This window comes from Pongo abelii, chromosome 2 (genome assembly GCF_028885655.2).
Source record: "Pongo abelii isolate AG06213 chromosome 2, NHGRI_mPonAbe1-v2.0_pri, whole genome shotgun sequence".
Taxonomy (NCBI): domain Eukaryota; kingdom Metazoa; phylum Chordata; class Mammalia; order Primates; family Hominidae; genus Pongo; species Pongo abelii.
The window spans coordinates 115,228,989-115,255,397 of record NC_085928.1 but is presented as its reverse complement, the minus strand read 5'-3'; the positions used below and the strand labels follow the sequence as shown (position 1 = coordinate 115,255,397).

At 45.4% G+C, this 26,409-nt stretch overlaps 1 protein-coding gene across 2 annotated transcripts; it reads right to left on the bottom strand.

Annotated features, from left to right (window-relative positions):
* Positions 1-2,568: 2,568 nt before the first annotated feature.
* On the bottom strand, positions 2,569-20,792 carry CX3CR1 (C-X3-C motif chemokine receptor 1). Of its 2 annotated transcripts, none has more exons than XM_002813914.6 (2): positions 20,654-20,792; positions 2,569-5,596 (listed from the first exon to the last, which is right to left on the bottom strand). In XM_002813914.6, exons 1-2 carry the CDS (start codon positions 20,738-20,740, stop codon positions 4,520-4,522), a joined length of 1,164 nt encoding a protein of 387 aa, XP_002813960.3. In that variant the 5' UTR covers positions 20,741-20,792; the 3' UTR covers positions 2,569-4,519. The 2 variants fall into 2 exon arrangements, with proteins under 2 accessions (XP_002813960.3, XP_002813959.1); XM_002813913.6 differs by lacking the exon at positions 20,654-20,792 and adding an exon at positions 18,998-19,103.
* Positions 20,793-26,409: the final 5,617 nt, after the last annotated feature.

Sequence of the window (26,409 nt, the reverse complement as noted above, 5' to 3'; positions counted from 1 at the left end):
CAATCTTACCTAATGTTCAAAGAAATGCAAATTAAAATGTTATTTTTGTTTCTATCTCAGTAAATAAGGAAATATGGAGTAAAAGAGTAATCTTTCTGCTGAGCATGTTTTGCAGTTGCCAGCACTGCCCCGGGTGTGTCTGGAGGAACTCTCCCTGTTGCCTAACAACTGCTGTAATGTAACGGAAATAGAAGCATGATGCCGCACATCCCTCAGAAAACGACTTGGCCCTTGGCCCTCCTGTGGATGGAGAGTATATTGAAGAGAAACCGGATATTTCTAAATTTGCTAAGACTCGCTTTTCTCACTTGCTCTCAGATCACACTACTTTTGAGTAGCCCAAAATTTTGTTGCCAACTCAGCAAGTTAAGCAAACAATATTGCAAGTCATGTTGAAACTGAAGTGGTCCCCATGGGCCAGTGAGTACGGTGCAGGTGGAGAAAAAATTAGCTGCTGAGTTAGGACAAACTGCTCCAATTTTGAAGGCACAAATGGGCATCATCTTGGGCCCAGGTACTACCCAAGGTGGACCTCTCAGTCAGGCTCTTATGCTCCCAGGTGTAGTTGTTGGGTGAACTCTCTCCCTGGATGCTCAGGGAAAACATCTCAGAGAGAGGTGAATGGAAAAACCATGAGACCCTGTACACACTCTAGGTGCAACGGATTACAAGGGTTGATAGCTCTTCTTAGTAACTTAAAGTATATATGCTCCATCTTTCTTGCTGGCAAGGACCCTGGGAAGGAGACATTCTCTTAGAATGTCATTAAATGACCATAGAATAAGCATGAAGTGAGTGGAATTATGTAGAAGGGATTCAGCATTTTACCCAAGCACTGGGCAGCCCCTGGGTGTGGCTGTCCCTCCACAGTGGCCTGTCTGTCTAAGTCTTGGCCCACCCGCCCAGATCCTCTTGGAAGCCACTGATAACATTTGCCTCTGGGAATTCTGCAGCCTTTGCTGATGAGTCTCGGTTGAAGCCATCTGTCATTGCAGATACAGATGTCTCCAAACGGCAATTGCCAAAGGCTGTGCCACACAGCACACACCAGTCCATGTGCAGATTGATTTTGTTAAACTCTTCAGCTACCTTGTGGGCTGCTTTTCCCTGCCTCATTATCTGCCTGTAGACCTTCCTTCTGTGTTCTCTGCTCTTAGAGGTCAGATTGATCTGTATTTTTATCAAGATGAGGAAGGAGACAGTAGACTGTGAATCAAGGATCTACCTCTCCCAGTAATTCACTGTGGCATCTTAGGGCAACTGCTGGCCCTCTCTGAGCCTCCATTTTCTTACCCACGAAATGTGGATTTGGACCCAGTTATCTCCAACCACCCAAGAGTCTGCGATTCTGCTACTAAGAAAAGCAAAAGGCAAGTACAAGATAGCATGTGTTTAGTTGCTGGGAAACGCACAGTCTGATATTAAAAATAATAAGTATAAAAATAATCACCACCATTCATTCGAGCTTGCTTTGCCAGGTCTGCACTGTAATCTTTGCAGGGGTAATCTTACTGAATCCTCTGCTCCAACCCTACCGGGTGGGAACTACTTTTATCTTTATTTTTCTGATGAAGAGATTGAGCCTCAGAGATGTTAAGCAACCTGCCGAAGCAGAGAGTTAATATGTCGGGATTCATCACAGGCAGATCCCTGTGCTCTTGGGAAGCCCAGACCTCAGAAGCAGGAGTGGGTCTGATTCAGGTGTGCTCTGAGGGCCAATTGTCCTTTCCAAAAATGCCTTCCTTTATTTAGACACCAACATCCTTGCTATTTTGGATTTTTCAATGAGCTTCCTTATTTTCTCCCTATTCTGTCCTATTCAGCAAAATGAATGAATGAATAAATATAGGTTCCTAATGATACAAATTTAATTTTCTTCTAGAAATGAAAGTGTTTGTTTCTCTTCTTTTATTTCTCAAGCCAAAATAATTATTTCCTCCTTCTTAGAAGTCCAGAAATAGGTTAAACTTTAATTAAAAGTCTTATGGTTCAACAGTTGGAATGAGGATCAGGTAATAATGAAGAAACCCCGTGAACACCCTGAGGAGAACCAGCACCCCCTCCATTGGTTGTTTTAGCTCAGCCCACAGCTAACAGCTCAGCTCAGAAGATTCCTACCACCCACTCCACTTCCAACGCCTTTTAATATTTGCACAGAGTTTTCTCACATTGTGGCTCTCACACACTTCCTTTATACGTGCTGTTTCCTCAGCCTGGAATGCCACCTCTTTCTTTATCTGGAGAACCCCTTTCCCTTAAACACTCAGGTCAGAAGTCACGTAGTACTCCTGTGCTACCACCTAATGCAAAGCGTGATTATTCCTTCACTTCTCTTCTGCATTTAAATTATTGAGGGAAGAGGCTTGGTCTCATCATCTTTGGAATAGCTCTGGATCTGTGTTCACATTTTGTATATAATACAACTCAGTAAAGGTTGTGTAATATACGACTTTCATATGTGTGTATCCAAAGATAACGTGTTCCCATGCCCTTTGACTCAGTTTTCCCCATGGCAATGAATTTAACCACAGGAAATAATTGAATGGGAGAAACAAAGTTACACAGATGGAAGTTCTATAAAATATGTATTTGCTAAACATTGGAAACAGGTTAAATGTTTATCAATAGAGTAATGGCAAGTAAATTGGGGTACATGATCTTGAAGGAACATGACTTATTCTCTCATTCATTATACAAACATATAGACTGCCAAAGAGCTATCAGATACACAGGAATTTATCAGATACCACATCTGACTTCAATGAATACACAGTCTGGTAGAGTCTTCTAAAATGATAATTACCAAACTACATAGAAAGCGAGCGCTATTTGTGGTCTAATGTTAAGAGGAAAACAAATCAGATTATAAAACCATCTGTACATTATGATTGCAACTCTAAACATGTGAGAGTGTGAACAAGGTCTGGACGGGTGAATACAGGAATGACAATATTGATGTGGTTAGATTGGATGACTTTTTCTTTAGCATTATTACAATTGTTTTTCGAGCTTTAAAGTTTTAGATTGTTCCAAACGTTTCTAGGGGGAAAATAAAAAGCTGCTCCCATGGCCCTGGCTCCCCAGGTTGGCAGTAGCATGAATGATGGGGTATTTTTCCAGATGGGCAGGGGTTTGCCACAAGGTGACTGGGAGGGGATATTCAAGGCAATCCAGGAGAGTCAGGTTACAGAAGGCTGTCACTCTGTAGACTTGAGAGCGCTCACTGGGTGCCATCGTAAGAACCAGCCTCTTCTGTGTCTGGGCTATGCCACGCAGCAGCACCTGCAGGCTCCTCCAAGTTTTGTCAGCACCACAACTTGGGCACAGCACAGCAGTGCCAGGTGTGGGGAAAGCAGAAGTCTAAGAAGCAGACAAAAGGGTTGAGACCTGCAAGAGTTGGTGGCTAGTTCCTCATGCTGGAAAGGATGATCTCTATGTGAAAGGTACCTTATCCCTCTTCTACAGACAAGGAAACTGAAGCTCGACTGGTCCCAAGCTACCAGAGTTGGGGTTGGAATCCATCCTTTCTTATTTGGGGGCAGGGTTTTTCTATTTCCCTTACTGGCCTGGGAGTAGGTGGAGATGCATGAGGTCATATGGAAGAGACAGGCTTATAGGATGGGTGGAGTCCTTTGGGAAGGAGGAGGCAATGGGGAATCTGTTGGTAGGACCCCATGGTGGAGGTATGAGAAGCCAAGCATTTGAGTTTTGACTTGATGCAGTAGGCAGTGGGGAACCCTTGCAGGTTTGGGGATGTGATGGGAGAGGGCTTAATGAAGACGAGGCTGGTGTAATCAGGGGAGAAGCTGGGTCAGGTACATGGTAAGGGTGATGTGTGGCATTTGTTCTGTGTAATCAGAATAGTACCCACCCATCCAACTTCTTGGAAATATGTATTTCTGCTTCTCTATCGGTGAGATTGGACTGGACGCTTCCATTTTATATATCCCTTCCCCATGGATAACAGTACCTTCCAGGGGTGGGCACCTGATACAAACTTGGCCTATCAGAGCACTTCCCTGGGAATTTTGCCCTTGGGGCCAGAGAAACATGGGTGTCAGTCCCTCTCTGGTGATAAAGCTGTGTCATGTAAGTCTGGGGGATCTATAATGACGAAAAGATTTGAGAGTCAGAGAGGGAATTCTAGCTAGGCTCAGGCCCTCGTTTCCCCTCACTTTGAGGGCTCAGACACCCTTTTGCTTATGCCACAATATGAACAATATTCACCACCCCCTTTTAACTAAACTAGTCTGAGTTGAATTTTTGTCATCTGCAAACCAAAAAGTTCTGATGACATTTGCAGTAAAAGAAATGTCTACTCTTTGTCATTCAAAGAGTTCAATTTGTTCATTCTTCAAATTTTGAGCACAATTCTCAACAATACTCTAGGGTTGTTTTGTGTGCATTGGGTCCATCATTTTGTGCCTGTAAGAAACAACAACAAAAATCTTTCCTCACTATTCAGCATCAGGTTCAGGAACTCCAGGTTCTCTGTAGACACAAGGCTTTGGGATTCCCTTCAGAGAAGGAGGGATGCATCTCCATCACTCGTGTGGTAAGTAAAATTGCTGCTCAGAACACTTCCCTGCCTGCTCCTTTGTGATTCAGAAGAGGAGAAATCAACATGGACTGAGCGCCCACACAGGACAGCCAGGCATTTCCCATACAGATGGTAAAGGTATCTTCTGAACTTCTCCCCAGCAAATGCATAGATGAGAGGATTCAGGCAACAATGGCTAAATGCAACCGTCTCGGTCACACTGAGGGCCAGCCTCAGATCCCTCCTCATGTCACAACTGGGAAAGAAGTCGTAGAGCTTAAGCGTCTCCAGGAAAATCATAACATTGTAGGGTGTCCAGAAGAGGAAAAACACGATGACCACCAGAAGGATTAGTTTGATGGCTTTGGCTTTCTTGTGGTTCTTGCAGGAAAACAGCGTCTGGATGATTCTGAAGTAGCAGTAACTCATAATGAGCAGGGGAAGTAGGAAGCCAAGAAAATTTGTTTCCACATTGCGGAGCACGGGCCAGATTTCCTGGAGGACCTCGGGGTAGTCACCAAGGCATTCATTTTCTTTCTGCTTTGTGAACATGAACTGGGGTGCTGCCACCAAAATGGCTGCTGCCCAGACACCTAGGCTGATGGTGACGCCATGCTGCACGGTCCGGTTGTTCATGGAGTTGGCGGCCAGGACGATGGCCAGGTACCTATCAATGCTGATGACGGTGATGAAGAATATGCTTCCAAAAAAGCCGATGAAGAAGAAGGCAGTAGTGAATTTGCACACGGCATTGTGGAGGCCCTCTTCATTTATCAAATAGTGAGTCCAGAAGGGCAAGGTGGCTACAAACAGCAGATCAGACAAGGCCAGGTTCAGGAGGTAAATGTCGGTGACACTCTTGGGCTTCTTGCTGTTGGTGAGGGCAAACACTACCAACAAATTTCCCACCAGGCCAATGGCAAAGACGACGGAGTAGAATATGGACAGGAACACAGTCCCAAAAGCCACGATGTCCCCAATATAACAGGCCTCAGCCAAATCATCGTACTCAAAGTTTTCTGTCACTGATTCAGGGAACTGATCCATGGTGAAGGCCTGGATCAGAAAGAAAAACAAGTAACTGTGTTAGTTATCAGAGAAACAAAGTTGGAATTCTGTGTGGCCTCATATGTAGGCAGGCAGGAAGAAACAAATATTGGTTGGGTGCACACTACATTTCCCAACTTCCCACTTGCCGTCTTGTTTAATCCCCACAACAGTCTTGTGATGAAGACTGCAACAGACTCTTCTGACAGGAGAGGCAGACTCCTTTGACTTGCCCAAAGCCATGCAGTAAATGGCTCTGTGAGCATTTGGCTCTAGGCATTTTTTTTTTGTTTTGTTTTTTTAGATGGAGTCTCGCTGTGTCACCCAGAGGGGAGTGCAGTGGTGCGATCTCAGCTCACTGCAACCTCTGACCCCTGGGGTTCAAGCGATTCTCCTGCCTCAGCCTCCCAAATAGCTGGGATTATAGGCGTGCACTACCACACCTGGCTAATTTTTGTATTTTTAGTAGAGATGGGGTTTCATCATGTTAGCCAGTCTGGTCTCGAACTCCTGATCTCAGATGATCCACCCGCCTCAGCCTCCCAAAATGCTAGGATTACAGGCGTGAGCCACAGCGCCCGGCCAGCTCTAGGCTTTTTGAAGCTTGAGACAGATCTGTTTTTCTTTTACTGCCCAAAATCTCTCCAAAAGCTAGCTAGTTTGACCAATGTGTGGATGAGAAAGGGAGAACCATGAGCAGGAGGGGGAGAGGGGTGAGATGGGGTGAATTGGGGGTGCAGCTGTAATTCACACTTCCAGTCCAAACTTCCACAAAACAATTCTCCATCGTCTTCCTTTATTTCCACCTTTTCCACCCTCTGGTCCCTTACTTTTCCATGAAGCTAGGCCTGGAGAGAGAAGCCTCAGACCCAGAGCCTTGGGCAGAACAGCACCCAGAAGCCCTCATCTTTGTTTTTTTGACAACCATTTCACCTCCTCTTCTCCTTATAACCAACAAGTTCTTCTCTTTCTTAGCAGGTATCAGACAGAGTCATACACTCTAGAGTGACTACCTTGTTTTGGGTTGCCCAGGACTTTCCTGATTTTAGCCCTGAAAGTCCCACCTATTGGGAACCCCCCAGTCCCAGGCAAATCAGGACTGTTGGTCATCCTACAACCCTAAGTGAAGAGAAGGTGTTGCCATCATTCAGGACTCTGCAGTCATAGAGGGGCTGACTGATCCAAGATGGAGGATGGGGCTCTGTTAGTTTGCTGGGCTAGTCTCCGGGTGACTATTTCCCCCTACCATTACCAGCCCTATAGTTGACTTTGATCTGGCCTTCCCCACTATTCTTATCTCCTGTTTCCTTCTGAGCAGGAATTGAAAAAAGAAGACATGTCCGCAGGCTGCACTCCCCTTCTTTTCGCAGCCAGGACTTGCTGCTCATTCACTCCAGAGCCAGCTGGGAGGCAGCCCTTTCACACTGCTCCTCTGGGCGTCTCCTCGTGATACCACAGATGGGTCCCTTAGAAACTCTCAAAACAGGCCTCCTGGTTGTCACTGCCTCCCTCCTTACCACAACTTACAGCAAAGCTCACGCTTTAACCGAGGGAGTTTCCACGCCCCACTACAGCCTTTCCGTGATGGTTTTACCCAGGTGGTGTCTCACCAAGAGGAGGGCCCACCCAGCCAGGGCGTCACTTCTCCCTTCCCAGCCTCTGCTTTGGGGCCTGCATCTCACCCAGACTCTCCTGGGATAAGTGGGCCAGGGCTTTACAACCCAAGCTGTCTCAGGCTGTGATGAGTTCTCAACCCCTGGGAACATGTACGCTTTCTCTGATTCAGGCTACAGTGCCCTTTTCTCAGAGAATAATCTCTGGCTGTGACGTTAATTAATAACATTTAAGTCAAATGGTATAAAATGGCTGACATACAGCTATTTTTGAGCCACATCCATGTCAGTTTCATATGACTCAAGCTAATATGTGGGAAACAGAAATTGCTACTTAGTGCCTGTAGCTTGTCACAGAGCATGATCTTCCCAGACAAGCTGCTGTATGAGTAAACATAGTCAAGTCCTTGGTGGTTCTATGTTAGGGACCCTGGAGCTAGCTACTTTCTCCCTCCCCTTCCCCCAGTGAGAAGAGCTGGCAAAGCTGACCTTGAGAGGTGGCCAAATCCAGTAAAAATTGTCTCGCATCTCTTTATGTGCCTGTGGTCAGTTCTTCAGCACAGGAACTTCTGTGGACTCGGGCACTCCTGAGATTGAATCCTGCATCTGTCATCTTTGGCTGAGTGATGGGTGAGCTTGAAACCTCTAAGCCTAACATTCCTTGTCTGTAAGATTGGGATTCACTCTCATGCCTGCCCACAGAACTGTTTTAAGGGGAGCACCTGGCAGTGTGTCACATACAGCAAGCACTTAATACATGTTCAATTTGTTTCCTGCATTCCAAAGATCCCTTTGGATCTTTGGAAACATCCAGGCTGCCTGTGGACTTCCATGTTCCACCTCCACCCTGGGTATCCTGGGAATTTGGTCTTTAAAGGTCACTTTATTTTTTTTCCCCCTGAAATAAGACATGCTTTCTTTTCAGATTATTTTGGGGGAGGTAAGCCACCCTTTATTGAGCTTTTACTAAACTGTCAGGCTCATTGCTCTATTTGGATTATTATCGATCTAATCCTTTCTGCAATTCTGAAGAAAAAGTTCTATATTTAATTCACTGCACTGCTGAATGCCTCTAGGGATATTCATGATGAGAGGAAGGAATGGGACAAATGTGGAGAAGGCAGGGAAAGTTAGAAATAAGCAACTCATTGCCTGGTGGAGTGGCAGAGGGGTCCCAAATCAGGCCCTTTGCCTTACTGGGTGCCTGGGCTCAGGGCTGCCACATGCACAGGGACATCTCTAATTTGCACCAAGTCTCCATATAAGCTGGGGGTGGTTCTGGCTTGGCAAGGAGCTCATGGAAAGATCAGTCAGGCACAGTCTAAGCCAGGAAGGGGCTTGTCTTCTCAATGGGGAAAATTCACATAAAGACTTTGATTAAGACAGAATGGAAGAAGTGGGTCAATGTATCTTCTGCAGATGGGATGCAAATTCAGATAATGCTCTGGGCAGGATGGTTTTGCCTGACACGTGGTGATATTATGTATTGAGAGCCAAATGGCTGGTTATGGGCATCCATCTGGCTTGGGACTGCTCCCTGCCATCCAGGGGGTCTGCTCAGTGAGGGCAGAAGAACACTCTGCAGCCCTCATCCTAGCTCCCTGCTGTCTCAGAGTCCCCAGTGAAGACCCTAGAATTGCTGTGGCTCCCACAGGAGTCTCTCAGTGCTGGCACAGTGGGTGCATGCAGTGGGTGTTCACCCAGCATATCACGGTCCCTGCTACGAGCCATCTGGACCATGCTACGGAGGAAAGAGCAGTACCAATATCGCTTTCTATGAGCTCCCATGTGGCTCTGAGGAACGGCACTGGTCATTGAGGGACATTTTTGATATTCATGTTCACATTTCCATTCTGCACACATTGTGCCTCACAGGAGGCACAGCTGGGTGAAGCACCTGGCTCATCCCACAGCTAGAAGCAGGGGGAGCAGGACTGAGGCCAAGGCCTGTGCTCTTCCCACTCTCCCTTGAAGATGGAGGAGACTCGGTTTAGGGGCCAAATCCTGGCAGGGGAGAAGAGTCAAGGACACAATGACTATCAAACAGTTGAGTCCTAAGTCCAGTGGTAAAAAGTCATCAAAACAACAGCCTTAGCTTCCTCCTCTAAAAAAATAACCTCTTAGGTTTGTTGAGAGCATAAGAATTAAATTACTTTAAATTGCTTATTGGGATTTATCGTAGACACACACATACTCAAGCAAGTGTGTACACTGTCACTGCAGCAAGCTTCAAATATAAATGAAGGGAAACAACCCCAATGTCCATCACTAGGGACAGATCAGAGCACGATAAGTCCAATTAATGGAATACCAAGCAGCTGTTTAAAAACACAAACAGTTTCTAGCTCTTGGAAACTTGGGAAAAACAACAAAAACAGGCAGATCTATATATTCTGTTATGCAACAATCTCTAAGATATACTGGTAAGTGAAAAAAGCTAGGTGAGGTACCATGTACATAGTATGCCGTCATTTGTGGAAAAGAATGATGTGTGCGTATTTTGTATAAAGTTTAAATATCTCTTAAGGAATACACTGGTGGTGGTAACAGTAATTATCCCTGGAGAGGGATTCTGAAGGATTGAGGATATGGGAAAGGAGACAGTTTTTATGGTAAACTTTTGGAAATGTTTTTTACCATGTACACATATTACGTATTTTGGAAAATAGTTTAATTAATTCGTTTGGAATTTTAAAATAAAAATAAACAAAAATATGAGTTATACGAAAAACCAAAAAATGAGTAACTTAGTACAATAACAAGCATGCTGCACATACTTAATAAGTGGTAGCCAACATATAAAAGGATCATCTCTATTTTTATTGGCAAATAGATGAACTCAGAGAGGGTGAATAACTTGTTCAAGGTGATGCAGTCTGTGTGCAATAGGGCTGCAGTGAGGGCCCAGATGTGTTCGGCCTCAGCACTTTTTTTTAACTTCACATTACAGCCCTTCCCCACTCCTCTTTCCCAAGACTAGGAGTTCCTAAGAGAAGACCCATGTTCTCTTCAGCTCTGCAGGTCAATGTTCAACAGAAGGCCTGGTACACAGCGAACGCCATATGAATATTTGCAGAAGGATAAATATTATATCCTAGACCTTTGTTCCAAAGAGTTTCATCTAGTAGTGATGACAGCACCCTATCAGTCACCCTGATCCCAGGGGTGCTCATGAGCACACAGGTGTCCTTTCTGATCATAGGCTAGGAAGCCTTGAACTCTGAGAATTTAGTAGGTGCCTGATATGTTAAATGAATTAATAAATAAGTGAATGAAAGACTTCAAGGAGCAAGAAAAGAGATTCGTCAGCTCTATAATGTGGAGCCCCAGGAGATGAGAAGAGGCTCACCAGCTCTCCACAGTCAGAGGACAACTTGGCAAGCACAACCTCTCATTTCAACCATACCTCTCACATCTATGCAAATCTCAAGAAACAGCATGAGTCATGGGGCAACAAAGGGTTTTGCCTGGTTCTGAAGGGACTTGTATTCTGTGTGCTGGAGTTAGTTCAAACCCGCCCTTGGTAGCCAAATGCCCCAGAGCATGTGAAGGCACCATTTACATCGGAAATCTGACATCAGTGAAGCTGTGTCCTTCACAGAAGTATTCCAGTGAACTTGATAGCTTTAGCAAGGTGCTTTTTAAGGAAGACTGAGCCTGAGCTGAGTGCACCTCCTATTTGTGGATCTTCCAAGATGTTCAAGGTTTGGGAGCTGAGCCTAAAGACAGGGCCTCCTGGCAGCAGATGGGAGTGTGGCCATACCTTGGGGGTGGCCCTCAGGGTGGTCAAAGGCCTGCCAGAGGTCTAACTGGCTTTCATCTTAGGCTGGACCATGGCTTTCCTTTGTCCCTGAGGGACACTAGAAACCAAGTGGAAGAATCAAATGAGATAAGACTTTGCAGTGTCTACCCAGCTGGGTTTCATATCCACAAGGGTTGTAAGACGCATGCATTCTGGGATGTTGCACTAATAAAGGCACCATCAACTAAGGCTGTACTTTACAACTTAGTGCAGCAGCCAGTAAGAATTTAAACCTTCTCTGGGCCATCCTCAGGCCTCCTTACCCACTATTCAGTTAAGCCAAGGTTTTACTAAATGGCCTTGAGCTGGGAGAGTTTTGGTGAACCTAGACAGAGGTTTGAGTGTACACATGTTTCACACCCAAGTAGAATTTGTAAAATTCCCCACTCACATCCGCGGCTGATCCTGGTCTACTTCCTCTGGCCTACTTCCTTTTCTCATGCCTGCTCATTTATTTTTTAACTTTTTAGAGGAGGGACACTCATCATTACCCATTGTTTCCAATCAGCTTCCCTTTTCTATACTTCCCTTCTTCTTTAGGTGGCCGGAATCCATTTCTTCTTCAATCTGACATTCTTTTATGTTGCTTTCCCCCTCTCTTTTGGCTTCACATTCAGCTTACTGTTTTCTAAATCCAGTGTATCTTCTGGTAGTTTTTACCCTCCTGGTCTCTGTTTATGGCTTTTTAGTAAAAGTGAAGACTGGGTTTGAGGTTCAGTCTGGTGCCAAGAAAATTGTGAGGCTTAATTTTTTTCTTTGTACCAAATGAGAGTAGAGAATTGCTTGAGGAGCCCCAACCCAAACTTTCCTTATGAGGATGCCATTGTGCTGTTGACATTGTGGAATCTGAAGTCACCCTCAGAAAGCCCCAGTTTAGAAGGAGAGGAGGCTGCCATTCCCGGATGCCTGCTAAGCATCATGCTCCACACGCAAGATCCCACTACATTCTCTTCACAACCCCACTTAAGAAATGATGATCCCCATGGTAAAAATTAACCAGCAGAGGCCCAGAGATTTGTTTAACTTGTTCAAGGAAGCAAAAGAGCCAGGATCTCAACCCCAGATGCCTCTTTCCACAAAGCCTGTGCTCCTTGCACCGCACAATGCTTTTCTCCCTGGAGGGGAAATCTGCAGGATATTTCAGGTCACTTCTCTCGAAGTAGAACTGAAAATAGTAGACCCAGGCCCCTTAAGAGAAACTGGTCCATGATGCATCTCTGAATTGGTTGGGGTTCTCCCGCTCTGGGCTCATAACCCAGCAGGCTGACCCTCAGGGATTGGTGAGTGGAAAATGGAACGCGGGATATTATTTGCTCCTCCAGCCACCACTAAGGTGGTCCACACTGCCAGATCCCCAGGAATCTAGCTCTCAGCAATCATAGTGAGGAAACTGGGGTCATTTTCTCTGGAGAGGAAAAGTCTGACGGCTGAAGGTTTAGCCTATTTTCTGCCTTCAAATATATGATAGTGCTTTTAAGAGCCACATGTTTCACAGGAGCCCATACATTTCTGAGCACAAATGGCTGAGAGACCCTGGGCAGGTCACTCTGCTCTGCTTCAGTTTCTTGATGTATGAAATTGAAACATTGGACCAGACCATCTCTAAGAGCCTTGCTAGCTCTGGCATGCTCAATTTTTCAGCAAGAATCAAACAGAAGGAAACTGTTTGTTTGTTTGTTTGAGACAGGATCTTGCTCTGTTGCCCAGGCTGGAGTGCAGTGGCATGATCATAGCTCACTACAGCCTTGAACTCCTGGGATCTAGCAATCCTCCCACCTCAGTCTCCCAAGTAGCTTGGAGTATAGGTGTGCACCACCATGCCCAGCTATTTTTGGTAGATATGGGGTCTTACTATGTTGACCAGGCTGGTCTTGAACATTTGGCCTCAAGAGATCCTCCTGCCTGGGCCTCTCAAAGTGCCGGGATTACAGGTGTGAGCCATCATGCCTGGCCAAGGAAGCAGTCTTAAAGAGCAACATGAGTCCTAGGTCAGCAAAACTGTGGTCTATTGTCAACACAGAGGCTGCCCAGCAGCCTGCCCAGGGAACATGACACTTCTACACGTCTGGGGCACAGCCTGTGAGCATTCAGATGAGGTTCTGTTTGGAGATAGGGAGCTGGATCAGTTGATCAAGTCTTGGCAAATCTTGTTTACCTTGTACTAGATAGAAAGGTTCTCAGTCGGCTGCCATGCCCAGACCCCTGACTGTTTGGGAAGCCAAGTTTTACCAGGTCCTGATGGTTTTCTCATTTTTGATGGCAGCTATTTTTATAACACACATCCCTTGGGATGCAGAGAGAGCTAAGGCTGATGGGGAGAGGGGTGCTGAATTCCATGTTAAGGAGCTATAAGGAAACATTTTATACCCCATCCCCTATGCAAGTAAATTCAGTGACTATCTATTCCTATAGTAATGAGCCCACCTAGAACAGCATGGCATTGTCTACCCACCAGTTTTCACACAGGCCAAATGCACACTGAACCCCTCCCTCCAACCACCACCACCAAAAAAAAAAAAAAAAAATAGCAACAGGGGAATCCTATTGGGTTTAGTGAGTTGCCCCTTTACAAAACCTGCCATTATTTTGTGTTTGAAGCCCCACCCTTCCCTTTCCTCTTCAAAATACTTTATGGTATTTATTTATTTCTGTCAAAGTAAACTGTGAAATTTTGAAGAGAAATACATCATAATTTTTTTAATAATTGAGAAAGAGATAGACTTGTTAATTGTTTAATTATTAATTAAGTCAATATTTTTGAGCATCTGTACCATATTCCAGTCTAAGGATAAGTACAAATTAAAAATAAAAACATTTAATTCTTCTTGTTAAAAATAAGGACAGAGATCTCCTCACCTCCTGTTTTTTTCTCAGAGCCATTTACTTTAGAAAACTTTTTTTTTTTTTTTGACACGGAGTTTCACTCTCATTGCCCAGGCTGGAGTGCAATGGTGCGATCTTGGCTCACTGTAACCTCCACCTCCTGGGTTCAAGTGATTCTCATGCCTCAGCCTCTTGAGTAGCTGGGATTACAGGCGCCCACCACGCCCAGCTAATTTTTGTATTTTTAGTAGAGACAAGGTTTCACCATGTTGGCCAGGCTGATCTCGAATTCCTGACTTCAGGTGATCCACCCGCCTCAGCCTCTCAAAGTGCTGGGAATACAGGCATGAGCCACCATGCCCACCTAGAAAACTTTTACGTACTTTCTCCTCTCTTTGTGTGTAAATCCTTTTGAAACTAGATAGGCTCTTTGTCAGCTTTATGAGCTAGGCTAGTCTTTCCCAAGGATCTGGGCATCATCTCTTTGAAATGTAAACAAACCTAAGGGAGATAGTGCTTCTATAAATTCGATTTTCTTCTGGGTAGAGCCAGTTAGCTAACACAAGTGGTTACCCTAATTACCAGGTAAATTTAGAGTGAACCATGTATGGCAAACGGTGCTGGCAAGACCTCTCAAGGAACAGTTATTGTTTGTCTTGATAACATGTATGTAACATGTTGTATCTACTTGGCTATACAAAAGGGGGAGATTTCTTTCTGTTCTTGCAACCTCTTAGTAGATGGCCTATAATGCTCTGCATATTTTGGTTTACTGCTTATTCCATAATAAAACTGTTCTTTCTCTACTCCTTTTGTGGAGAGAATCTCTGTGTTGAAAGAAGACTTTGTTAATTATATTTCACCAATACTGGGCACTGTGCTAAATTCTGCAGAGGCAAAAGTGTTTAAGATACAGTTCCTAGAAGTGTTTATTATTGCTTAGTAACAGAATATAAGAAAAGTTATGGGAAGCCCAAGGATTGAACCTCTATATCTATCTCCTTAAAAACCGGGGGAGGGTGATCAAGAGGATATCACACACACACACAAAAAAAAAATCTGTCGTTTGAGTTGATATTTTAAGGATGGGGAAAGTCTTCCAGGTTGACCAAGATGGAGGTGGCAGTGAATAGTGGGTGGGCTTTGAAGACAAAGGCACAGAGGGTCTGAGCATAGGAAGGTTTCCTGGGGCCAAGGCCAGGCAGAGGGAAATAGGAACAGAAGGCAGTGAAGACGGTGGAGTTGGGAGGAGCCCACATGCTCCCAGAGTGTCCAGGAAAGTCAGTTTAGGCTGAGTGCAGGGCTTCGGGGAAGGATGCAGAGAAAGCCAAGGCTGAAAAGGGAGAAGAGGGACAAAGAGAGGGGTCTGAAATTCCACACTAAGTAACTACAAGGAAAAATGATGAAAGACTTTGAAATAGACACACACTGAAGATTACTGGGAGTCCTTTCTAGCATACTCTTTGGGGCTACCTCCCCCCTTTATTGCCTAAGCTAATTTTACAGCACCGTAGGTTATAGCAGATAGTGCAAATGACTCTTGCTCATGGAAATACAAATTGTGTCTGGTGGAGATGCACTGGGTTAAGTGCCCTGTGGATATGGACCAATCGTGCCTTTATCTCTAAATTCATCTCAGTATTTCTGGAAGCATCTCACCCATGCTGTTGGTGTGGCTGTAGACTGCTAATTCTCCTTGCTGCATAGGATTCCACTGTGTGAATAGTCCATGATTTATTGCCATTTCTACTGCTAATGCACAAATAGGTGGCTTTCAGTTTGTTGCTAGTTTGGACAATGTTGCCATGAAAATTTTTGTGCATGTACGTCTCCTACAACGTGGATGCATTTTAAAAGTTTAGTCTTGAGCCAAACCAAAAGGTATGAATCCAAATATGAAGATCAAAAATAGGCAAAGCTAAGCTATATTGTTTAGGGATGATATTTAGATTCAGTCAAACTATAGGGAAAAGCAAGGAAGTGATCACCATAGAAGTCAGACTTGTGGTTCTTTGTGGGAGAGGAAGAGGCTGTGGTCAGGAAGGGACATGAGAGAGGCTTCTGGGGTTCTCTTTCTCAGCCTGGATGGTAGTCATGTGGGAAATTAAATCGAATACTTTGCTAACCCAGACATTGTTCTTTCAGTGTGTTGTATTTTGGAATAAACAAAATACAACACAGTGAAAGGAGACTTTCCATTTTCTCCTTAAGCACACTTTAAGGGGAAAAACAAAGGTGGTCTAGGAAGATGTTTAAAGACATATAATACAGCTTTTCTTCCTTACTCACAAGCTAAAAAGCTGCACTTTGGCCAAACAAGATGAGGGGGTCGAAGCATCAGCTGTGGCCAGCGTGCCGTGAGAATCCCACCTGCGAAGCAGCCAGCAGATTCTGAGCCCCTCAAGAGGGCAGGTGGGATCGAGGTTCAGCTAGAATCCCCAACTTTCCCCTGGCTCTTTTGGGCAGAGTGAGTGATGCCAAAGAGCCTGACTTCTCGGAATGCCTGGGCTGTGCTGCTAGGAATCAGAACAAGTCCTTGGGAAAGGCAGCCAAGATCTGGATTCTGCCATTCTGGTTCCACTCCCTCCTACGACCGTGACCTGCTATGGAGCAGCAGAAGTTCCCCTCCTTGTTCAGCTCCTCCATTACAGGTGCTGGTTCCAAACGTCTCTGGACTCAGGACGCTGGGTCAGAGGCTGGGGCTGGGGAAGAACAGTTGGATGCCTGGATCCCAAGAAGGAGGTTTTTTTGAGGCTAGGGTCTCTGGCTAGGGAGAACCATACCTGACATTGCCACTGTGCCATAGCTGCCTAGGGCCGGGCAGGGTTCCTCCTGGGCTGGGGTGGGATGGGGAAGGGGATAGACGATCATCCTGACTGGGTCAGCTCTAACACGTTCTTTGCTTTCCTGCCCCTACAGCTCTGGGTTCTTCACAACCTCATTCAATAGTAGTCAGTGTTTCTCAGGTATCCAAACTTTCTGAGGCTCAGTTTCTTCATGACAACAACATATATCGTTTCTTGAGCACCAAAGATGGGTCAGGCAGTGTGTTTGGGACTTTCTATACCATGCCTTTCATCCTTGCAGAAAGTCGACACATACCCATTACATGGCTTCAAAGGCTGATGGACAATCTCCATTTTAAAAGCAGGAAACAGACTTAGCAAGCGCTGTGCACAGTCACCAAGTGCAGAGCCAGGACTTCATTCCTGACTTCATTCCTTCATTCCAAAGCCAAGCTGTCTATGTCCCCATCTGTGAAGCGGGGCCAGCTGAGGGGCAGGGTTCAGGAGCAGACTTTGTGGAGACTGGCACGTGGCTGATGGATAGTAGGTGCTCCCATCCCAGAGATGTGGCAAGTGCCAGGTAAGCCTGAGCACTAAGAAGAACCACATTGAATTTGGGCTGAGACAATTTCCTGCCCTGCCTTCCTTTGTGAAAATAAAGCCAAGCAAAGAGGAAGATGAAAGAATCCACCCTAGCCTTCCTGAGCCCATTTCTCATTCCCAGGGGTTTTAAACCCCAATCCACTGCCCCCATTCCCAACCGACAGTGGTCCTCAAGCCTCTGCAGCAGAGGTCCGTCACCCACCCTGCCTCCTCTCAGGAAACCCAGCTCCCTCCAAAGCACCCTCTGGGCCTGGGATGCCCTGAGCAATGCAAGCTTTCTTGCCTGCTTTCACGTGGTTCAATTTTCCTTTTTTTGGGCTCAATTTTTTTCTGCCTCAAGTTTTCTACCTCAAGTATTTCAAAAATTAATTTTTTTTTTTTTTTTTTGTGGAGGGGGTGTTGAAAGAATCCTAAACTTTCTTAGCCGTTCTCTGGACTGAGCTATAAACTCACAAAGCAAGGATTGCAGGCTCTGTGAGGCTGTGATTGCCAGAGGCAAGGCAAGAGAAATAACAAGCCGTGGCCAGTCCTCAGCTGGGGCCTCTGATGGATTTCCTCCTGTCTTGCACTCATAATTTCTTTCTGAAGACCATGTTTTCCACCCACACAAACCTGAGCCTGAGTGTCCTCACAATGGTTATAACAGCATATATCAAAATTGAACACTAAATTTGTGCCAGGAATTTATTAATTAAAATAGCTTTTATAAAAAACTGTAGATGGGTCAGGCGTGGTGGCTCACACCTGTAATCCCAGCACTTTGGGAGGCTGAGGCCGGCGGATCATCTAAGATCGGGAGTTCGAGACCAGCCTGACCAACATGGAGAAACTCCGCCTCTACTAAAAATACAAAATTAGCCGGGCGGTGGTACATGCCTGTAATCCCAGCTACTTGGGAGGCTGAGGCAGGAGAATCACTTGAACCCAGGAGGCAGAGGTTGCAGTGAGCTGAGATTGTGCCATTGCACTCCAGCTTAGGCAACAAGAGAAACTCCATCTCAAAAAACAAAACAAAAACAAACAAAGAAAACCCAAAAAACAAAAAACAAACAAAAACCTGTAGATGGCACAAAAACTGGAAGGAGAAAAAAACCCATGAATCTATCTGCAGTGCAGTTTCCTAGCATCAACCACAGTAACCTTTTAGCTTTTCTCTATCTAAATGTTATACATATTTTATATTAAGTGCATTTATATTTATATTAAAATACAGATACAAATTTAAAAACTTTATTATTAAATTTTCAAATAAAAAGCAACTTTTCAAATAAAAGCAGCGAGAACCTCCTTATACCCATCACCTGGCTTCAACTATTAGCAACCCATGGTCAATATTTCCTCTATTTCCCACTTAACGTCTCTACTGAATTATTTAATTTCACCCATAAACACTTGTGTGCATCTCTAGAAGTTAAGGACTCTTTTTTGAAAAGGACTTTAATACAATTTCTCATCTCAAAAAATTAGCAATAATTCCTCAACAGCATCCAGATGCAATTTTTCATGCTTTTTTCAGTTAGTTTAAAATCATGAGCTTTTCTCCATGTCTCTAAAACGTAATTACTAATGTTTCTAATCCTATTCCACCCGGCTGAGTGTATTATAAATGATCTGATCACTCCTTGCCTCCCACTCTTCCATCCCCTTGGACATATTTAGGCTACAACATCCCCAGGAAAATGGTTTCCATTGTCTGCACGTAAGGCAAACAAGCATTATTAACCTATTAGCTGTCCACTGCTCCACCCCACCCACAGGTACCCAACTAGTCCTGTGCACCTACCTGGCGTGGACTGCCAAGGGAACCTCTGGATCTGCCAATCAGCCACCCTGTCCTGCTCAGACTCTACCAGAGATGAGTATTTCCCTTTCCTTCCCTCTAAGAGCATTTTATTTGCAGAGTTAGCCAATAGTATCTTGTTTCCTGTAAGGGAGACTATCTTTAGATGCTGCCACAGGCAAGCTCAGATACTCCAGGGTGGGGGCCAGCTGCCAACAGGAGGGCCTGACTTTATAAACCTGGAAGACCTAAACCTCGGCAAAGACTGCAGAGCTGGAGGGAGAGAAGTGCCACTTACCCCAACCTGGAGGTGGGGGGCAGGGAGCGGGCCCTGCGGTCAGCAAAGCACAGCATAGTCAGCTCTCATCAATGGGGAGCCTTCAGGAAGCTAGGAGAGCTCATGGGGCCCTCAGCTTCCCTGCCCACGAGAGGGAGCCCAGAGTACTCACTGGACCACATTGGGGCACACACAGCTCTTCTCCTCAAAGTGCAGTCCCAGGCGCTGGGAGCTTATTAAAGACAGCACCCCAAGCCCTGCCATATATCTGCTGAATTAGAATCTGCATTTTAATGAAATTCTTAGAAGAGTGGTATGCACACTGAGTTTGAGCAGCTCTGGTACTGAAGGCATCTAGTGAGTACCCTGCACCTTGTAAATGCTCAATAAGTATTTTTTTCCTCACCTCTCTGCCCCAGGGCATTTAGTGGCTCCCTATACCCATCAGTCAAGGCTGAGGACACAGCTTTCACCCAGGACCTGGCCTATGCTCCTTTCACAGTCTCTCCCCCTGCCACTCCTGCCCTGCAGTGGGGAGTCTGGTGGGCTCCGGCATCCAGCCATGCTTCTGCTCCCTGGCCTGGCCAGCCTGGGGTGACTGCAACGTGAATCTCAACCACCACTGCCTCACCACCTTCTGATCACTTCATTACCTGCCTGACCCCTGGCATATGCTATATAATTCTGATCCATCACTAACTAGGGCATGGCCCATGGTAGGCCTTCAATACACCTTCATTAAATGGTCCGTGACTCCTTCGAGGCCCCTCTGGCCCCTTGCTGCCCACATCCCAGCCACACCCGGTGCTCCCTTACCTCTAGTCGCTGTGGTGTTCCGAGGACAGCGGGTGCTCTGTGTGCTCCCCACCTTGCCCCTCCTCACCTCCCCCAACCCCATGACAGAACTGGGGGCTGCAGTGCAGTGCTCCGGGCTTGGTGGCCTGCTCACGGTGGAAGAAGTCCACCAGCAGTTTTCTTTCTTAGTTCCTGGTCTCAGTGTTTGGCCACCTTTCCCTGCCTTTGGCCAGAAGGCCACAGGACAAAAGCAGAGTCAGGCCACTCCCCGCCCACTTTCTGACACTGACCCCTCCCCACCCCACCCCACCCCATGATACCTCTCTTGGGGTCCACTCAGCTGGGCCGGCTGCCTCAGCCCCTTCCCTGCCTCTGACTCCCCTCCTCTTCTGAGGGCTCCTTTCTTGGATCTGGCCAAGACTCTCCCTCTCTTCCTGTCCCACACTCTTGAGGACAGTCTCATCCATCCCACATCAGTAATCCCCTCTGTGTTCATGAGCCCACATCTCTACCTCCATCCAGGGCCTGGATAATTTCCCAAGCCCATCCAACCTTCTCCATTCTCTGTCTTTCCTCTCACCATTTACCCCACTGGCCATTCTCCACCCAGAAGCCAGAGAGCTCTTCCTGAAATCCAAGTCTGCCAACTTAAACGTCTCCAGGGGTTCTCTCATTCCTGGTTTAAGTCCACGGCCTGGTAAGAATGGCCTGCCCCTTCTCACTTCCTACTGTGCTCTCACCACTTCCACTTCCCCCAACACGCCTGTGCCCGTGGCGGGCTCTCTTCCCTTCCCAACTCACCTGGCTGTCCTGTCCAGGACACAATTTTACCCTTTTTTAAAGCTAACAGCTATGTTCCACAGCTGCTAGCAGCACAGGGCTTCATGCTTGGCAAGCATGAGCACCACTGTCCAGTGTCAGTTGCCTTGCCCCCAAGCCCCACAGAGTGATGCCATGGCTTAGATAGATACCTGTGCATGTGTGAGGGATGGGGAGGTTATAGGAAGGGAACTCTGAGCTTGGGTAATGTGCCATTTTATAGCAAGCAGTAAGCAAATCCATTATTTGGCCCTGAGTGAGATGTCAGCTCATCCCTCGAGGTTGCTCACTGCAAACTCAACCCTGCAAAATGGACCAAGTGGAGCATTAGTGCTTTGCATTCTTGACACACTCATGGAGATGGAAAGAGCCTCGGCAGCCTTCCTCCTCCCTCCACGCCTCCTTGGGCCTCTGTAAAGGAGTCTCTGGCTCTGCGCTGGGAACTCTCTCATCCCTGAACTCTTGTTCACCCCCTCCCCCGTACTCTCACCCTGATGCAGCCTTACTCCTTAGACCCCTGTCTTCATATCTCTTTCTGCCCAGCCCCTTTGGCTTCACTCTCTGTTGGAGCTGACCCTTGTTCACAAGGGCTTTGTCATTCTCCATTTCTCTTACAGTTGAGACAGTAAATGCAGAGGACAGTTTGGTTTCTGCTGGGCAGAGAAATGAGAGTGTGGCGGGCTGGCTTAAAGGCAGGAGGCAAGACAGAGAGGCTGTGAGGATGGTGGGGACACCCTGGACAGTGATGGGCTCACACAACGCAGGCAAGGACTGGAGTCTTGGTGTGAATAAAGCTTTGTGGGAATGTGGGGTAGAGATGCAGAAAAGGAGAGTGAGAGTGTGATTCGCCTTAATTGCCAAGCCAAGACACTTCCATGTTCTTCTGTGGGCCCTGAAAAACTTTGGGAATAATCACATAAGCAATTGTGCAGCACTGGGTCTGCCTGAGGCAATGTCCTAAGTCCTCGATGTACATGAACTCATGTAGTGCCCCCAGTGACCCTATGATGCAGGTGCTAATGTTTTTGTTTTCTTTCAGACAGGGTCTGGCTCTGTTGTCCAGGCTGGAGTGCAGCCACATGATCATAGCTCACTGAAGCCTTGACCTCCTGGGCTCGAACAATCCTCTCACCTCAGCCTCCCAAGTAGCTGTAACTACAGGCACACGTCACCACACTCAGCTACTTTTTGTATTTTTTGTAGAGACAGTTTCCCCATGTACCCAGGCTGCTCTTGAACTCCTGAGTTTGAGTGATCCTTCTGCCACAGCCTCCCAAAGTGCTGCGATTACACGCGTGAGCCACTGTGTCTGGCCGCAGGTACTATTATTATCCTCATCTTATGTGTGAGGAGTCTGAGACAAGGAGGAGAAGTTATGTAACTTGTACAAGACCACACAGCTCATGTGTGGTAGGGCCAATATTTGAACTTAGCATCTAGGTTTTATGGTCTATGCTGTGCATTCTCAGTGGAGGTGGTATTACTTCCAAGGCGGCAAAAATTGGTTCTGGAAGGTTCTTGTGCTTTGTGTATAAAACACAGATATGCATATAGTAGCTAAACCAATAGCATATCTGTGGAATAAAATTCCATGGTGGGGGAGGTGAGTAAGAATGTAATGTGGGCCAGGCATGGTGGCTCACGCCTGTAATTCCAGCACTTTGGGAGGCCAAGGCGGGCGGATCACGGGGTCAGGGGTTCAAGACCAGCCTGGCCGAAATGGTGAAACCCTGTCTCTACTAAAAATACAAAAATTAGCCAGGCGTGGTGACGGGTGCCTGTAATCCCAACTACTCGGGAGGCTGAGGCAGGAGAATCGCTTGAAACCGGAAGGCGGAGGTTGCAGTGAGCCGAGATAGCACCACTGCACTCCAGCCTGGGTGAAAGAGCGAGACTCCATCTCCAAAAAAAAAAAAAAAAAACCATATACATGTGTGTGTGTGTATATATATATATATATATATATATATAATGTGGTTAATGGGTACAAAAAATACTTAGAATAAATAAGACCTAGTATTTGCAAGCACAACAAGGGCACTATAGTAAAAAAATAATAATTTACATTTAAAATTAACTAAAAGAGTGTAATTGGATTGTGTGTAACACAAAGGATAAATGCTCGAGGTGATGCATACCCCATTTCCCCGATGTGATTATTATGCGTTACATGCCTGTATTTAAGCATTTCATATAACCCACAAACATATACACATGCTATGTACCCCACCACACACAAAATAATATAATATCTAAAAGGACTTGTTGGGGAGTGATAAAGAAAAAAAGCTGAGAAACCATTGTCTAAGTTTTTTTCTTTTTTCTTCTTTTTTAGACAGGATTTCGCTCCCATCACCCAGGCAGAAGTGCAGAGGTCCGCCTTCTGGTTCAAGCGATTCTTCCACCTCAGCTTCCCGAGTAGCTGAGATTACAGGCGCCTGCCACCACACCTGGCTAATTTTTGTATTTTTAGTGGAGATGGGGTTTCACCATGTTGGCCAGGCTGGTCACGAACTCCTGACCTCAAGTGATCTGCCCACCTTGGCTTCCCAAAGTGCTGGGATTACAGGCGTGAGCCACTGCGCCCAGACAAGAAACCCTTGTCTAAGGTCTTAATCAGACCACTCTGCTACCTCCCAGTTTAAAGTCTGGGGATTAGAGGGTAACATGACAAAAGTAGTCTCTTCAGAAAAATCAATCAATGGGTGGGTGTGAGGGAAACGGCTGGATAAAAGGGAAGGAAAAGATGTACATCAAGGACTTCTCCGTGCCAGGCCCTGTGCGAGGCACATTGTCCATTATATATCTTTTTGACTTTCACTTTCTAGTCAGGTATTATTTTTTCCATTTTCAGATGATGAAATGGGGAGAAAAGAGCAATGAGTCCTAGGCCACACAGCTGAAAAAAGGGTCAAGTCAGGATTTGAACTTCCTGCCCAAATGCAGGCAGGGAACAGCAAGAGGAAAGCCAAAGCAGTGGGTAGTGGAAGACAGAGAAGGGATCTCGCTACAGGAAAATGCAGAGAATTGTAAAGGACCAGACACGTTGAGGGTCAAGTGAGAATCCAAAGGCTGTGTTGCCATTGACAAGTCAAAAGCCATATGCTGGGAGATTTCAGAAGCAGAAAAAAAGTCTCTCTTTCCTCTTCTCCCCTAAGAGGACAAAAGATCTTCTCCCTCTAAGAGGAGAAAGGATCAGACTTAGAAAATTGGAGGCCAATAGAAAATTGGAGGTGGCTCATGCCTGTAATTCCAGCACCTTGGGAGGCCAAAGTGGGAAGATCACTTGAGTCCAGAAGTTCAAGACCAGCCTGGGCAACATAGGGAGACCTCATTGGTACAGAAAATTTAAAAAAAAAAAGGCTGGGTGTGGTGGTGCCAACCTGTAGTCCCAGCTATGGGAGGCTGAGATGGGAGGATCACTGGAGCCCAGGATTCAAGGGTGTAGTAAGCAGTGATCCTGCCACTGTACTGCAACCTGGTGAAAGAATGACTCCAACCCTTCAAAGAAAAGAAAAGAAAAATGGAAAGTTGGAGAGGAGTAAATCTAGACAAAGTAAGTGCTATTTACTACCTCCTTCTGTCCTAATGTTTACATTTAACATCATCTGTTGCAATTTTCAGGTTTGTTTCATAAATTCTGCTCAACAGTGATTAAAAGCACTTCCCCTTTGGAACCATAGCAAACAGGATCTGGCAAAGAACTCCAGGAATACTTAGGATAAATTTTTTTTAGGCGTCATTCAACTTTTGCTTTGCAATACTTAAAAATATCTGTCTGCAGACAGTATATGTCATTTTTTTTTAATTTAAAAATTAAAAAATCTGCTCTCTCACCAAATATGGCATGTTTCCATTAAAGTGGAACTTACCAATGGAAGAATAATGGAAAATGAATAAATGAACTAAAATCTTGAATTTTAAAATATGCCCATTTTAGCCCTTTGAAATACACAGGTAATTCAAATTAATTGCCAAAATGTCTTTATATTGTTTGCTGATATTCCGGAGAGTCTGCTTTAAAAAATAAGGAAAATAATAGTTGTCTCTCACAAACAGCTTTAAAACAGCCTTTTCTGTCCTCACTGTACAGATAATATAATGTTAAATAACTAGGGCAATAAAGTACCAGAACTCATGAGTCTGTATCATTGGCCAGATATTGAAAAATAAGCTGCCAGATTAGCCAGCTGGCCAGGGTATAAGTGCACCTACAAGATAACCTTACATGTGGCATTGTGTGACTACAGAAGTGACCGGTAGATTTCCTAAACTATTGCTTTCAAGATTTTACTTATTTCAAAGGGTCATTCCAACAACAAAAGCCAAGGGGCTTATAGTACAGTGCAGAGGTGAGGAACACGTCCAGAGGCAGCCTTGCACTTGCTGACGCAAATGCAGCAGGTTCACTGACACGAAGAGACTAATAACAGGTGATCTTCTGGGGATTTGGGAGCTGCAGTGGATACTGTTTAATATAAGACTATAATAGGACCACAAATGAAGTTGGGGGGTGGGATTCTGGGTCCAGCGTGAGCCAAATTAGCTCCTGATAAACTCTCTCAGTTGGACAAACTTGAACCAAGAATTTTAGACACCTCAGCTACACTTTTTCATCCTTTAGAGGATTAAGTAATCCTTTGCCTGAACTGAAACTTGTTTCAAAAGTACATTACAAGATGCAAACATAGCAAAGGCTGTGAAAGAAACATCTGACCATCTACTTTCTTAGCATTCAGAATATCTGAAATAAGCAGATATTTGGCTGCCATTGTCAATGAAAACTTGAACAGTATGAAATTGTAGCTGTGGCTACAAATGAATACAGGGAAGCTGGGCTGGAAAGTATTGCACAGCCGTCAACCTGTGGTTATAGCAAGAAGCCCTTTCTTAGGTATTTTTATAGATCTCTACCCTTTTATAACAACAACAACAACAACGACGACAGCAAAATGGCTGTGCTAAGTAAAACAATCTGTATTTTATTCAGAGCCAGCGTCTAATCTACTCGACTCTAAAACAAAATATCAATATTTATTTCTGCTTGATCTAGCTGCCAAAAGACTCTTCTCTATGTAAATCACACTCACAGTTTTATCTATGTTCAAGGTAATGAAGACCTAAGTCTGTATGTGGCTATAGAAGGTATTTATTTGGCTGTTTACTGTTGTGCATATGTAGTTGGTAGAGCAGGTGGTAGGTCCTCAAGTGACCGTTTGGCCAGAAGGGAGTGCTTGGTGTCCAGCAAGCAGTGCTGAGTCATTTCACTCGGTCAATACACTTGGTGATGGAACCTGCGGTAATGTTACAATTTAGAAAGAGCCACATGGAGATGCCATGCTCACTCCAAAGTTTCTGACACTCTGCTTGGTAAGCAGACTTCAGATTATTTTAATGCCTTCAGCACGTTTATTTTTGACAAATTTGGAATATCCTTGAAACTGAATTGGGCACAAGGAGGTATATATTTCAATAATTTGAATGGGTCAAATGGAAGGTTCACGTATTCTCCTTTCAAAAGTGT